We start from the raw sequence: 15,720 nt of genomic DNA, 5'->3' as shown, positions 1-15,720 counted from the left end.
TTCGATTTACAATTGTGCAGGAGTGCTGCCATGGGTGGAGCGTAGATGGCATATGACCACCCAGTTGGCAAACAGCCCCACCAACAAATGTGCACAACATTTTAGAGAAATAAGCTTTGTTAGTGTATGGAACACTTCTGGGATAAAAAAAAAAAAAAAAAATTCAGCTCATGAAACATGGGACCTACACTTCACATTTTTGTTCAGTGTAGATAGGTTTGGGAAGTGGCCATGTACAATTTAACAAACACTGAAATATCTGTTTAGTTTCTCACCCTTCATAGCCAATTTTATATTGACATGCTCCTCTACATGTGGTCTAAAACACAAAACAGTACCTTAAAAATGCAACCCTAATCGTCTTAACAACAAAAAACACTATTTTGGTTAAAGCTGGCATTTATTTAAGTCTCATCGTTTCAGAATTACCAGTACATCAGGAATATTTGGAGTGCTTGTTGTTCCAATGAAAGACTGGCATTTAGACAGGACAGATCAGAGGATATAATAGAACTGCCAACATCTGGAAAATTAACATTGTGCAGTAATTCATGGGTAGATAAGACACACATGGATGTTTTGGGGGGGGAATAGTAAAAGCACAAAAAAAGTTATGCACTCAGTCCTCTAAGCACATGCTTAAAACTTGGACTGAGAATAAGATTTGCAGTTAATGACAGCGTATAGCTATACTAAAATGAGAATAGAAATCTGCCCATAAGTTATTGCAATAACCTCAACCGTCAAAGTTATCCATTACAATATAATGGTGGTAAAATATACTCATATCTGCTGACCCACACCCCCAGTTTAACTGTAACCATTTAAAACATGTACACAAAAATATAAAACATCTACATAAAAACAAACAATATTAAGGTTGTTCTCGTTCCGTAGTCTCATTGACCTAGAAGTTTATAACCACAGTGCGCAACATGATAAATACAAGATTAGCTATAGCTAAGATTGCAAAGGGGAAAAAAGGGAATAGCAAAACAAGGAGGGTATTGGAGTGGATAAGTGTGGGGCTAAATCTAAAAACCTGTTATGGTTGTTCAACAGTGCTTTCAAATCATGCCATTCTCCCAATACTATGAAAAAGTGGAGCATTCACATGCATGTATAGAGACAAAATTCTGGTGCATCACCTTGGCACTGATGCAGATTATTCTAGAATTGGGTGTGACAAAGTTAAATATTTAATAATAATGTTCCCCAAATCAGACAGATTCAACCGAAAAAGCCACATCTCGTCAGCATAATGTATCGTGTGAGTAACAGCATAGAAAACCAAAATGCAACCTTCTCAAAATTCTCAAAGTTAGGAGTATGGCCTCTACACTTTGGAAATGCATAGAAAATGTAGGGTCAGCATGGATTGTGTAAAAGCACCAGCAGCCCTTGTCAATACTGTAATATCTACTGTAGTACGGCTTTATTGATCTCACACTCATAACTTAAACCAGGGATGGGCAACTTCAATGTGGGTGGGGCCACAAAATCTGAACTCATCACGAGGGGCCGCAGTGGCTGTCAGGTCTTAGTACCCACATCCATAACCACATGCAGCGACCTTGCGAGCAAAACATTTTTTAGCGGCCCTCTTGACGGGATAGAAAATGTTTTAGTTAATTTCCTGCAATTCGACACATTTTGCCATGGTCAGAAAGAAATGTTTGCAGTTAATGTGCTATCTGAGTGAGAGTGACTAACAAAATCAATGGAGCCGCCCCCCCCCCCCCCCAGAATGTAATTCGACTATGACTACCACAAGTGTAGATAGCTGGCTAGACAATCTAAAAAATGTTAGCTGACAACATAAAAAAAAAAAAACTGCTAATTCACAACCAAATTACACCTTGTATAGTCTACTATAACTCTCAACAGTAAATTGAGACCCTGACTGAGTTGGGGTGGATTGATCCGCCAGTTGCCCATCCCAAACTTAAACTGTCTTGACTGTCCACTAAAGCACCTCTAAAAATACCATCCACTGGTAAATCTTATTTAATAACTTTCATACTGTATTGCACTTAGTCATCGTGTCACTGATAGTGACAGTCCATATGAGACCCAGAGCCATTCCGGGTGTTACCCTCGGGTCTGGTCGGGGGCTCTGTGCTCAAACAGGCCTGTAGCAGGAGTCTGGCTGCCACATGCGCAAGTCCACTAGGATCTGGTTGAGCTTCTGCATCCACACGTTCCTCTCGTCCTTGGTGTCGGCACACAGCCAGTTCCTGCAGGTACACGGAAAGAGTCATGTGTTTCAGTATACTGGACCCGGAGACACAAATCCAATTCAGTTTCCTCCTCCCTTAAGTGTGCACTCATTCACTTCCTTGAAGGCATTGGATTGGTTTAAGAAATATGTTAATACTAGACACTGCCTACACCAATACAATTGTTTTAAAATCTTTGAGGGGGAGTAAACAAGTGCTCACTTCAGGGAGAAGAGTGCAAAGAATAGAAAACTTGTGCTCAAGTGCATTAAGTGTCAAAATCAGCCAACATTCTTCACGCAAGGTATTTGCCTACAAAACACAGTGCGATGGCAACTTCGACCAGAGACTTACTTGGTGACACACATTGTGTTTTTACACTGGCTGACGAGCGTCTCTATGTCACTCTCTCTCTGAGGCCGGACGGTGATCAGCTCAAATGTGTTGGGCCGGGCACAGAACTCCCTGTTGGCTGGCTCCACCTTACAACTGGTACAGTTGGCCAAGTTGATGCATCCTATTGGGTTCTAGAAAGACATGGATCCGTCCAAAGAAATAGATTGACAATTAAAATATATAAAAAGCTACTAATTGGAGGCAACATGAATTGGCATGCGGATACATTAAAACTATCAAGAATTACCTAAATAAAGCCCAAAGGCTCATATCCACTGGAGTCCTACAGTATTGTGAAATGAGGCTCACAGGGCTTATCATTCAAGAATAAAGGCTCCAATAATAGTGATCAAAGGCAGGTTGGATCCACATCCTCTCTTACCTTGCGTTTCTCATCATCAGGGTAGGTCCAGTAGGAGATAGAGTATCCTGACAGGACACACCATCTCCTGTGCCATGCTCCGAACCCACTCACATCCTCAAACATTGTCTGAAAAACAGAAGGAAGCTATTGAAACTTCTTGTGTAATAAAGCTTGACTGAGACATGAAGACGTGAATGCCTAGGCTTGGTCTCTGCTTCCTCTTTGTGGTCTAAGCAGGGTCCCTATAAACACACTGACAATTGCTGTGTAAAAAGGGATTGATAAATACGCTTTACCTCAGCAGGCCAACAGTCTTGGAGTGTGCAGGGACCCTGCGTTCAAAGCCAGTGTGTACTCACCAAGAAGCCTCTCTCCTCCACCAAGGAGCCCACCTCACACTGCATCTTCAGGTAGAGGTGTCCCTCCAAGGGGCACAGGAAAGGCACCTACAGATTACACAGGACATGTTGTAACACAGTCCTCAGCTGTAAGACTACCAACACCACCACAAAATGCTTTCATCGGGTGACAGGACAGATTGTGTTAATCGGGCTTTAGACTGAAACGGAAGATTCAATTGGATGGTGAAATACATTAACTGGACACTGCCTGAAACACCCAAAAAAACATCCAGCACAACTTATTTTCCTTACAACAATACCAACCAACTTGTAGATTGAGGTTAGAAATGTTAGTTGGTGCCACAACAGAACCACATTGTCACAAACCCCAAAATATTAAAGTGGTCGTGGATCGATTAGCAACCTTGCTGTGAAACATGTCTCTGAGAAGTGCTCTTTCAATGCCTTCATATTCGATCTAAAAGAGAGAAACAAGGTATGTGTGAGTGAATGAGTGTCAGAGTCTGGTAGGTAGCACACAGACCGTGCAGGTGGCAAAAAAAAAATATATATAAAATAAAAGACTCAGATTGGGAGGCCTGTCTCCCTGCTCAGGACAACTCTCAGTTCCAAACTCTACAAATGTTACCTGCTCCCCTATGACTACACTGGACATTAGCTGGAATTGTGTGCAGAGATACAGCCAAACTGGAAATAGAGGGTGAATTCAGGATATAATGGAAGTGACTGCATTGTACAACAGTGAAAGCAAATGAGTTAGAACATTAATATTATATCTTTTTATGTAACAAAGGTCTTTGGATTTTACCTTCTCCAATGAGAACTTGTTTTTCCCAATAGAGGCTAGCGTTAGCTTGTGAGACCCAACCAGGACAAAGTTACTGGTGCGTACTGCATTAGGGCCCCCAGGACTGGCCACCACTGTAAAGAGCATTAGGAGGATGTTTTAGCAATGTTTTAGTAATTGCGCAGACATTATCGTCATCCAGAGACTTGCAACAATAAGCTCAACTTAAGTAGGTGAGACAACCACACATCACAACAACTGCAAGTAAAACGTTTATAAAAATATCCACTAGCAAAAGAGTTATTTAAATAAGCACAGTAAGACATCAGGGTTCAAATTCATCAGCCGAAAAAGTATCCTTACCTGGAGTCAGACTGCTCTTCTACAGGAACAGCGAGCCAGAGATGTTAGAAAGAGAGGCATGTTTTGAATCATTTACAAGATGTCTGACTGTGCATACAACATAATCTACACAGTAACAGAATATTACTATAATGCATTCACCGATGCAATTCTACATTTCTCAAGTGGCAATCATTTCTACCAATCGCCCCCATAACAGATCCGATAAGCGTTCAAACAATCCGCATATGACTACAAGGCAGTACTATCTGTATTAGAGGTTGGTAAGAATGAAAGCTTACAGTGATGGCGAGGAACCTCTTGGGAGTGATGGCCTAGAAAGAGAAACAGTTATTCAGTTTCAGAAGAGGTTACGTCGGGACACAAACAAGTGAATGGGTAATTCAAATCACTGACTAAGCCAACTGCATTGTCAGCTGTGAACAAAGCCTTCCATCCTACAAAAGGGACCCTTCACCGTGTGGAATGAAAAGTGGAGCCTGTAGGCCTAGTGTGTGTATTTGGCAGCAGCAGGCCCAGGGCCTGGTAACACCAGCATTAGTTGTGTTCTACTACCGAGTAGTAACATTACACCCACACAAAAAGGTGAGTGGGGTTTTAAAATCAGTCCCTACCGACAAGCACAACTCGTGGGCATTGTGAACATGGCTCCAGAGTATCTGAACACACACCATCTCATCTTAGAGACAGGACGTCGTTTGAAAATGGCTCTAAATGCACATTCTGATGCATAACAATGGCAATGTATTCAAGAAGAAACTAGCAGCCAAGATACAAGACTATGCTCAGTTCCAACATTCAATAAACTGATTTGTAGTTTGTTATGGCACATTTGAGAAAATATAACTACCTTTGACTTGCTGGGCTTCTTCCTCTTGTCAGGGTTCAACTCACGCTTCTGCACCTGAAGAAATAACCAGGGTTAGAGTAATATCCCAGATCAAAGAAGTCAGAGTCCTCCTCAAACAATATCTGCATTTGCCGAAAATAGCAAAAACTCACCAGGCAGTAAACCTCAATATCAATTGCAAAGTCATTAGAGACATCAGGCCTAAAATGGAAGCCAGAGAAAGACATTAGAACAGGACATGACAGTGGTACTATTCTACAGAATTCCAGAGAGAGAATGTGTAGTTTAACTCACATGGTGAACTTGGTAGAGAAGGTGATCGCGTCTCCACTGATAGCGCTACGTGTGCTGGCTAGGGGAGTAGCAACTGTATTCTCAGCTCCAGCACGGATCATGATGAAGAAGTAATGGCTGGACCACTCTGGAATAAACACATAAAATAGAAAAGGTAATGATTTCAGTCTAACACACTATACATTAAGTATATTGAGCAATGTACATTTGGATCTTGTTTTTGACAGTACAATGTGGGAAACAGGATATCAATATAACTTTGTCCCCTAAAGGCAATTTGGATGCAGGCAAATTACAAAAAAATACCCATCATAAAATAATTTTTTACAATTTGATTATCAAGTAACAATTGCAGTGTGTTGGGTCTACCTGGATTGTTAGCAGCGGAGCAGACAAAGTCAGCTTTGAGGGGCAGTCGTAGTTCCAGGAGGGAGATGGATCCCTTGGAGGCTGTGACCCCCATGTCTCCACCCTGCCCCATTTGACCGCTAGGACCTTCTCCCTTCAGACGGTCCAGCTCTGCCTTCAGGGCCCCCCGCTTCTCAGCTGGAGGGAGACAAGAATATAAGACTGCTAAGAAAACTGAACGTAATGTTAATGTGAAATGCATGTGATAATCTCAAGATATAACAGCCGGTCCCCAAGGCGTATGGAGCAAATTGGGATTGGCTGTCAGTATGTCCACCCATGTTGTAGGGGTGGAATGGGAACTCACTGGCTATAAGCAAAAGCCTCTCAGCCTCTGCCTCCACCTGCGAGCCTTTCCCATGCTCCTCATCAGTACAGCAGTTCAGGGCCTGGCTAGCCTGGCTGATCACTGTTTGCTGCAGGTTCATCTCATTGGTCAGAACCTACAAGGAATCAGAAAGAAGACATCTCATTGGTCACATGGAATGAGGAAATCAACATCAGTGGTCAGAAGAACCTACATGGAATGGGGAAAGATCAAGGGATGAACTTACTAGAGGTCATATCTTATGCACTCAGCATTTACACTTGATTCTATGAAATCAAGTTTTTGTACAGAGTGAGATCCTTCTCACAGTATGACCCCGGAATTGTTCTTGTGCTGGCATTGTGTTACCGAGTCAGTTTCTATCCAGACAGACTTTTGGTCTGCACAGTACGGGACCATTCGTTTGCTTGCTGTCAGCACGGCGTGTTATAGGGACCATATGTGCAAATTACAGACGGCACTCTGTTCAGAGGTGCTAAGTACTCTTGGCCGGCAGACGCACAACAATCCTACCGGTCTGTTCATGCCTTTACCTGCATCTTCTGTTTGACGTTGGTGTGTCCTTGGCTCCTGGGTTCCTCTGCTGCTCTACGAGACACATCCTCCTTCCGCACGATGACCTGCCTCACACGAGGCCTCTCCGTACTGTCCTTGATCCTGGTCGACCTGTACGCATCAATACTGGAAGAGAAAGGAAAACATATGTAAAGACTAAAACCGATAGTTATGTATGGCAATATTATTTTTGGACGATATTGATATTTGACTCAAAATATAGATTTGAAAGAAAATATATATTAAAACAAGTTTGCTACTGTAGGTAGCGTTAGCTTGCGCTAGTCGGCTGTACCTGCGCCAAAACGCCAGTATTTTCCTCTTATAGCTCGTTCCCCCATCTTCGTTAAATAGCGAGCCAACATTTTCAGCACTTTCATTTCACTGACTGATCAAAATGCGTTAACTCATTCTCTCTCGTCTCTCTGCAGCAGACAGTGAGCAATATGTTTGGAAAATCAAATCGCAATATTCAATCACAATACATACAGAATTGTGAGAATCGCAATAATATCGATTCATATCAGCACCTAAGTATCATGGAAACATCGTATCATGAGGTCCCTGGCAATTCCCAGCCCTAGTCGTCTCTTGAACTCAGTGAAACTAAATTAAATTAAAATAAAAGTTGTTGATGTATCAGTAGAAGGGGTGAAGCTCAGCCAGCTACATTAGAGTTTGGGTATGGGCTTTAACTGGTTGGTTACCTGTAGGGCAGGTTGTGGCCATCATCTGTCTCTAGGCTGTCTGATGACCCAGCCCGGAGCATGCGAGCCCTCTGGAACTTACTGAGTCTGGAAACACTGTCAGGAGTTAGGCTCTTAGCGTTGAACGAACTGGCTGGAGTTGACATCTGGGCAGGGATATACATGAAAAAGTAATTAGGTTGGCCCCAAAAAATACATAATTAGCCATAACATTATATCTAGTCCATGGGCGCAAATAAAATATGACAAGCTGGCATTAAAAAGTAGTTGTACGTCCCCAAGACATTAAATGGCTGAAAGATTTTACTACTTTGTATGCTTTTAGTTGTTTCCAGCTTTGTACTTTAACTCACCATCATCTTCACTGGGCTCTTGACCACAGCAGCCACAGTCTCAGAGAAGGGGGCGAGGATGGACATAGAGGAGATGTTCAATTTATCTTCCTCCTCATCACTCTGCACCTCGCTCTGGTCATGGAGCCCGTCAAAGATCTCGTTGATCACATCAGAATTGATGGACTGGTCCACGTTCACCTCTAGCTCATGACTCACATCTTCGTCTGCAGTGAGACAATCGTGAGTGGAATATTATATAGTGACGCCAACGGTATGAACTTAGATTGTAAGGACTGCTCTAATTAAGTTTGTTTTAATGTCCTATGGTTTCGGTCAACAACTCTCTAACTTGCATCCGATTCAAGCATCCAAAGACTTATTTTTATGATCAGTGTACTCTTCGAAAGCCAAGTTAGTATGATCAAGTATGATCAAGGAGTATGCTCAGTAAGTACAGTACCTGATTCCTCCACTGAGAATACTACTTGCTTCACAGGACTGGAGGTTGGGTTGGTGGCAGCAGGTACATTGAGTTTTTTGGGTGCTGCATTCAGGCCATCCAGAGGGGAAGCAGTTTGCTCATCAGGCTGCTCAATCAGATTCTGAGAATAATTATTACAGGCTAATTTAGCATTTCCTTCCTAATTGCTTTGCAGACATCCATCATACAACAGTCTGCACATAAAAGGTTGGTCCAAGCATGGTCAAAAGAAATATACTTCACCACCAACCTTGGCCTCTGTGTTTCTCTTGGTGTCTGCCACTTCAGCCTTGATCTTCCAAATGTTGTTCCCTTTCTGGAACCGGTTACGAATCTGAGCCAGTTCCGACTCGCGCTCCTGCAATAAAGAACAAGAAAATGACGATGTTTAATCAGTTTTTCAACAGTCTGGTCACAAAACAAATATCATAATACATGTGTAATACATTATTTTCAAAAAGAGCTTACAAAAATAAAATGCCAAAGTGCTGTACAAAGGCAAAACTAAAGACATTAAGGTAGGTCTGAGTAAATAAAGTGAACTGTACGTACCAGTTTCTGTGCAAGGTCAGCGGTGGTGGTTTTGGCAACCTGGGCAGCTCTCAGCCTCTCCTTCACCAGCCTGGTGTTGGGGGTCCCAGACTGGCTTACCACAGGGGTATGACCAGCCAGGCCTGCCCCAGACGGGTTTACTACGGTTGGGGTACGAGCGGCAGCTCCATGGCTGGTATCAGTGGAACTCAGGCTGGAGTGCTCCTGGCACCTCTCCCCAAAACGCTCCATGAATGACTTGACACCTGTTGGAAACAGAAAAAGATTTAGTAACTCTTGTGAGGACAATGGAAGTGGACAGCAACAGACAAATGAGCAGAGACTGCATATTAAAACATGTGATATTTCAGAACAACCTAATAAGCTGTCAACTTCTTAGGAAAAAGAAACCAAGCTAAATTGAGTGCTCATTCTAGCTCACCTGGAGTTCCAGTTGCTCCTGCGGTGCCTCTCTGCTGCAGGGGAGTGGCCGAGGTGGTTTCCTTGGTGAACCTCTCCCTGGTCTGCAGGACAGAGGGCCCAGTGTTAGAGGGCTGTGTAGGGAGCTCTGACTTCTTGGGGCTGGCGTTGACCTCCAGGGCTCGGGACAGGGCCTGGTTCTTCAGGGGACTCTGAGGCACAGGTGAGGCTGAGGGAGCACCTTTTTGGGAGCTGGGTGTGAAGGCTGAGGCTCTACCCTGGCAACTCCTCTGGGGACTGGGTAAAGGAGAGGGGAGACCTCTGCTAGTCTGTCTAGCTTCATTTACATCAGTCTTCTGGGGGCTGGGAAGAACCACTCCGGTGGACTTGACTGGGGAGTTGAAAGGCTGCTGAAGAAATGCAAGACGGAAATGTATTAACCAAACTATTCAAAATAACTTGTTACTGCACACTGCTTTCTTGCAAAGCATCACCACTTCTTATCTTAATTTCTACTTTGAATCTTTTTCACACCCAAAATGCCTATAGAATCAGCCTCTCCCATGGGATGACATATTACTCACACAAAAATTATGTACATCCTAATTAATAACCAAGCCAACTGTCGCATTATGACTCACCTGGTTGGAGTCCGGAAAAGGCTTGCTATTTGAAGACTGACTCATTTGTGTCCGGTCTGCAGCCACAGAGATGGGTTTGGCACCTGCCTCTCTCCTCCAAGCAGGGGTGGCGATACTGACACTACCAGGGTTCCCTTGTGCATAGTCTCTGCTACGAGGGGCGGCATGGCTGAGGTCGTCCTCCCAGGACCCAATGCTGGCAGCGAGGTTGGCCAGTCGACCCTTCCTGCCCACGGAGGCTTCTGAGGATGCAGCAGCAGGGACAGGTGTGGGGACCGGGGCCACAGCCTGCCTAGGGTGGGTCTGGCTCTTTACTGGGGACAGAGCTGCTGGGATGTCTGGAACCTCAGAGGTACCTTGAAGGGAAAAATATGGGCATTCATATTTGTCAGGCAAAAACAAATATGCTTTTAATATGATTGTAGTAGTCTAATTCCACACTGATATTGTTGTGTAAAAATGTTGGTTTTCAGGTGATCTATAAAGGTTAAGCAGGTGCTACATGTGCAAATGAAATTATCTAGCTAGTCAAAAGGCCACGTGCCTTACCTTCAGAATCCCAGTACTGCCTCTGTTCAGCCAGTCTGGCCAGGCGAGACTTCATGGCAGCAGGGGTAGAGGAGGTGGGAGCCTCCCTCTGCGCTTCTCGGTTCCTCTGAAGAACCGGGCTAGCAGGCACAACCTCCACATTCTTGGTCCTCTGTGGAGCAGCACTCACAGCCACTTTCTCTAGTTCTGGGGCAGAGCGTGCTACCTCCCTGGCCTGCTCTGGGACAAGCTGTGCTGCCAGCATGGGCTCTGGTTCAGGAACGGGAGCAGGAGGGCGGATAGCCACCCTCTCCAAAGAAGAGGCGGCAGAGCGGATGCTGGCTGGGCCTGTTGGGGGCTTCCGGTCAGTCTGGGGGTCTGTCAGAGTAGGGGTCAGGGTGCGAGGAGTCATTGAAGGCTCCCTGTTCTCCTCGCCAATCATGGTGGGCTGGCCAAGTTCACCTGAACGACTCCGCTTTGAGGGAGAGGGCTTGCTGGATGGGTGAGGGGCTAGGGGTGAAGTGAGAAAGACCATAAGTTAAGTTTACACAGTGGGAGATTTCCAATCCACAAAATTAATATTTAAGTATTTGCCTTGAGTACCATATTAAAGCTCACAGATATACATATACAGACGATCTGAAACGTCACCATTTTGCCTATATTTGAATACAGCATAGGGAAAGCTGCAGCCATAGACCCATCCCACTGACTTGATTTGAACAGATAATTCTCAGTGAGCTGTTTCAAAGGTCAAGCTTCCGGTATGGAAAACCATACATGTGCAGGGCATGAAGTTCAACCCCCTCCTAAAGGCTAATGGAGACATCTAAGGGTTACATTAAAATGATATAATACTTGCAATACTTACTATCGCAGCCAGAGGGATCACAGGGCTAGAAAATGAATGTATTGGGAAATTATGTTGTATCACATTGAGAATAAATGAGTAAGATCTTACCTTTTTCGATGACAGGCACTGTGATCAAGCTGTTGCAGGTCTCAGCCAGAGGCTCCCTAGCTCGCTTGGCCATCTGTCTGTTAGCAGCAGTGGGTCTCTCTGCCATCTTCTTCTGCAGGTTCTCCCTGCGAGCACGGGTCCTCTCCAGGAGTTTCTGAACAGGTAAAAGAGCACGTTATTAGAAAATATAACACATTTGCATTTAAAAGCAGTGTCTAAACCATTTGTTTTTTCCCTTCTAATTTAAATTAATCTAATAATAACATAACTCAGGAGTAGCCTGACTTACCATCTGTACAGCACTGACTAGCACAGATAAAAGTGAAGGACATTACACACCATTGTAAACTTAAGTTTGTGCCATTTTACTATGCTTTCCTTTCTGCTCTATTGCACCCATAGTGAGCAGTGGATGGCGGGGGTCTATGGCTTCAAAATAGTGAATAAGTTTTAGTCCACGTCATAGGGTCAAGAGAAACGAATAGGTCTGGAGGAGATAAGGCTGCAGTTGTCTCTACACTCCTCCCTGGCCACCTCCTCTCCTGTCAGTTCTCATCTGTACACCAAAACCCTAGCTGGACTCCCAGTCCAAGGCAAGATTTATTGCCCTGGCTGCTACAGTGCAAGACTCAACACATTCCTGGCTGTTTCAGTTGCCTAAGCGTCTCACACCCAGCCAGGATGTGTGGAAAACTTGTTAAAGTGTGTGTCATTCCTCAGGAATGAGCCACTTCTGACGTGTTGTGGCTACTGGATTTGAAATCTCCCGGGCATTTCTATTGGTTGGAACTGACATTTTAGGGATTTTGCATACCGCTGCCAGCCACTCCTTTTCTATATCAGAGTTGTCATGAAACACACTTAGTTCCAAACTGGAGTGACTTTAATTTTTTTTTTTATATACACTCACTCCTCCTGGCACATTTGGTAAAATTGATAAAGCTGACAGAGTGCATCAGAAAGGGAAATTGACAGACAGATGCTGTATGGAAATGAAGGTGGAAAACACATTACTGTATTCATACAATTCTCTTCTTCATACTGTAGTTGACTAACGAATCGATTCATTACCTATTAAGGCAATTGTAGTATTCTCAGATTCCTCTCTCCCTGCTCGCACGTTAGGGGAGGGGCTGAGGTTTTTTGACAAAATGACGATCTGACTGCCTTATGCTGGCATGCAATTTTAGAACAGTATTATGAATTATGAAGATGAAAGGTAGCAGGCTAACATTAGCTATAAAATTATATACGGTATGGAAGGTGTCAGGGTTTAGATGTCACTTCTATACTATTTGACTTGGCTATCTAAAGTTAGCAACGTTTCCAACAACTTTCAGTTGACGTTGTACATTCGAATTAAGCTAAAGTTAGCTAACGTTACCTAGCTACACTAGTTAAGATATTTAAATTCACATTTGTTGAAGAACAAGTTAACGAGGTACTGTAACGTTAGTTACCAGTTACCTAGCTATGGGACACAACGTCGGGAGTCTGTATTAGTTTGACTTGAACCAATACTTTCAATGTTACGTCCCAAACGCTACTACCAGTTAGTTACCTACGACACAAACGTTAGATAACGCTGTTTTGAATCCAGGTTTTACAACATTATTTCAGTTCTACAAATATGGGTTTGACAGAAACTATCAAACAAGTTTACCATATTTATGCAATGCAACAAGAAATAATGTTTTGTTGGCTAACGCGTTATCGTTAGCTGGCCATGGCAGTTAGCTAGAAACAAACTGTGCACTCACCTCGGTAAACGGATCCATTCCGATAAGAGTTTCTTTGTTCAAATCTATTGATTTAGCTAACGTATACTGAATAATCGTCGTTTATCTATCCTAATACACAAACCGCGGACAGCTTCTCAGCTTGAGAACAGCTGTTTCTGCAGACGCGTCGTTCTTTCCTTCTTTTTTTTAACAACCAGATCTGTTCAATATTTGAATTTCAGTGCTGTGTTCACTGCGCAGACTCCGACGGTTGGAATCACGCGACAGCCAATGATAAACCCGATGGGCGTAGACAGACGCAGTCTAGCCATTCAAGTCTCTCTCAATTTAATTCAAGGGCTCTCTTTCTCAATTCAATTTAATTCAAGGGCTCTCTGTCTCTCAATTCAATTTAAGGGCTTTATTGGCATGTGAAACATATGTTAACATTGCCAAAGCAAGTGAAGTAGATAATGAACAAAAGTGAAACAAACAATAAAAGTTAACAGTACACATTACATTCACAGAAGTTACAAAAGAATAAAGACATTTCAAATGTGATATTATGTCTATTTACAGTGTAGTAACGATGTGCAAATAGTTAAAGTACAAAAGGGAAAATAAAAACAAATATGGGTTGTATTTACAATGGTGTTTGTTCTTCACTGGTTGCCTTTTTATTGTGGCAACAGGTCACAAATCTTGCTGCTGTGATGGCACACAAATCTTGCTGCTGTGTGGTATTTCACCCAATAGATATGGAATTGATCAAAATTGGGTTTGTTTTCGAACTCTTTGTGGGTCTGTGTATTCTGAGGGAAATGTGTCTCTAATATGGTCATACATTTGGCAGGAGGTCAGGAAGTGCAGCTTAGTTTCCACCTCATTTGGTGGGCAGATCACACATAGCCTGTCTTCTCTCAACGGTCTTTATTCTCATGGGAAACATGTTCACATTGCCAAAGCAAGTGAAATAAACAAAACATATAACAGTAAACACTACACTCAAAAGTTCCAAAGGAATAGAGACATTTCAAATGTCATATTATGGCTATATACACAGTACCAGTCAAAAGTTGACACACCTACTCATTCCAGGGTTTTTATTTATTTTTAATATTTTCTACATTGTAGAATAATAGTGAAGACATCAAAACTATGAAATAACACATATGGAATCATATAGTAAGCCAAAAAGTGTTAAACAAATCAAAATATGTCCAAACTTTTGACTGGTACTGTACGTTGTTGTCTCTCTCACACACACACACACACACACACACACACACACACACACACACACACACACACACACACACACACACACACACACACACACACACACACACACACACACACACACACACACACAGTCTTGTACAGCTAACCTTGTGGGGACACACAATTCAGTCCCATTCAAAATCCTATTTTCCCTAACCCATACTCTTACCTTAACCCAAAAGCCTAACCTTAAGCCTAATCCTAGCTCCTAACCGTAACCCTAAAAATAACCTTAAATCCTAACCCGGGCTCCTAACCCTAACACTAATTATAACCCTACCCATAAACCCCCTAGAAATATAACTTGACCTCATGGGGACTAACAAAATGTCTCCAGTTGGACTTCTGGTCCCCAAAAGAATAGTTAAACACATCCACTATTCTGTCCTACGTGTGTGTGTAGACTGGCCACGGTCGGAGATGATGTCCTCCGGAAGGCCATAATGCTGGAAGACCTGCCGGAACAGTGCCTCAGCGACCTGGAGAGAGGTAGGGAGACCAGAGAGAGGAATAAACTGGCATGATTTAGAAAATCTGTCCACAAAAACCAGAATGGTGGTGAAACCGTCAGAGGGGAGATCTGTCCATTGTCTTTGTTACCGATGAGACCAGGGACGCTGAGGCACGGGATGGAGTTTCCCTGCTGAAGCATGTCGGGGAGACTTAGTTTGGACACACACAGAACAGGAGTTGACATAGTGAGTAACGTCCTGCTTCAAGGTGGGCCACCAATACTTTTCGGAAAGTGATTTTATAGTACGGGTGATCCCAGGATGTCCAGCGACGAGAGCTGTGTGTGCCCAGGTCAACAGTCGCGTCCTTATCCCCATGGGAACGTAGAGGCACTCAGGAGGACAGGTAGTGGGAGAGGGTTCCCTCTCCAGAGCTTGGTGAATGTCCATATCTACGTCCCAGACCACAGGGGCTATGACACGAGAGAGAACAGGAAAACAGGTCCGCCGGCATTCGGGTGACCAGTCCGTGATTCTCATCTTTGACCATGAGATGGTGGAGTTATGGCGTTGGAGCCATTGGAGGCAAAGGATGATCTTGTGAGCTGGTGCACTAGTGATGAAGGGGATGTTTTCCTGATGAATGGATTCCACGGTGAGGGTGAGTGGTGTGGTGATGGTTCCCGGATCCTAGTGGCCGATCATCAAGGGCTTGAACCGGAAACGGACAGGAGAG

General features: G+C 43.6%; 1 protein-coding gene across 2 annotated transcripts; it reads right to left on the bottom strand.

Annotated features, from left to right (window-relative positions):
• Positions 1 to 224: 224 nt before the first annotated feature.
• On the bottom strand, positions 225 to 13,474 carry LOC120027359 (anillin-like). Of its 2 annotated transcripts, none has more exons than XM_038972272.1 (23): positions 13,291 to 13,474; positions 11,531 to 11,684; positions 10,591 to 11,079; positions 10,042 to 10,397; positions 9,423 to 9,810; positions 9,002 to 9,246; positions 8,700 to 8,807; positions 8,429 to 8,570; positions 7,987 to 8,192; positions 7,634 to 7,779; positions 6,905 to 7,052; positions 6,351 to 6,486; positions 6,005 to 6,181; positions 5,636 to 5,762; positions 5,494 to 5,542; positions 5,342 to 5,395; positions 4,773 to 4,805; positions 4,492 to 4,510; positions 4,150 to 4,262; positions 3,339 to 3,425; positions 2,998 to 3,105; positions 2,574 to 2,746; positions 225 to 2,237 (listed from the first exon to the last, which is right to left on the bottom strand). In XM_038972272.1, the coding sequence occupies exons 1-23, from the start codon at positions 13,306 to 13,308 to the stop codon at positions 2,123 to 2,125; spliced, it is 3,591 nt and encodes a 1,196-aa protein (XP_038828200.1). In that variant the 5' UTR covers positions 13,309 to 13,474; the 3' UTR covers positions 225 to 2,122. The 2 variants fall into 2 exon arrangements, with proteins under 2 accessions (XP_038828200.1, XP_038828201.1); XM_038972273.1 differs by having other exon boundaries at positions 9,423 to 9,807.
• Positions 13,475 to 15,720: the final 2,246 nt, after the last annotated feature.

This window comes from Salvelinus namaycush, chromosome 32 (assembly GCF_016432855.1).
Source record: "Salvelinus namaycush isolate Seneca chromosome 32, SaNama_1.0, whole genome shotgun sequence".
NCBI lineage: Eukaryota > Metazoa > Chordata > Actinopteri > Salmoniformes > Salmonidae > Salvelinus > Salvelinus namaycush.
Note: the sequence above shows the minus strand (reverse complement) of the source record. Positions and strands in the feature narration are given on the sequence as shown.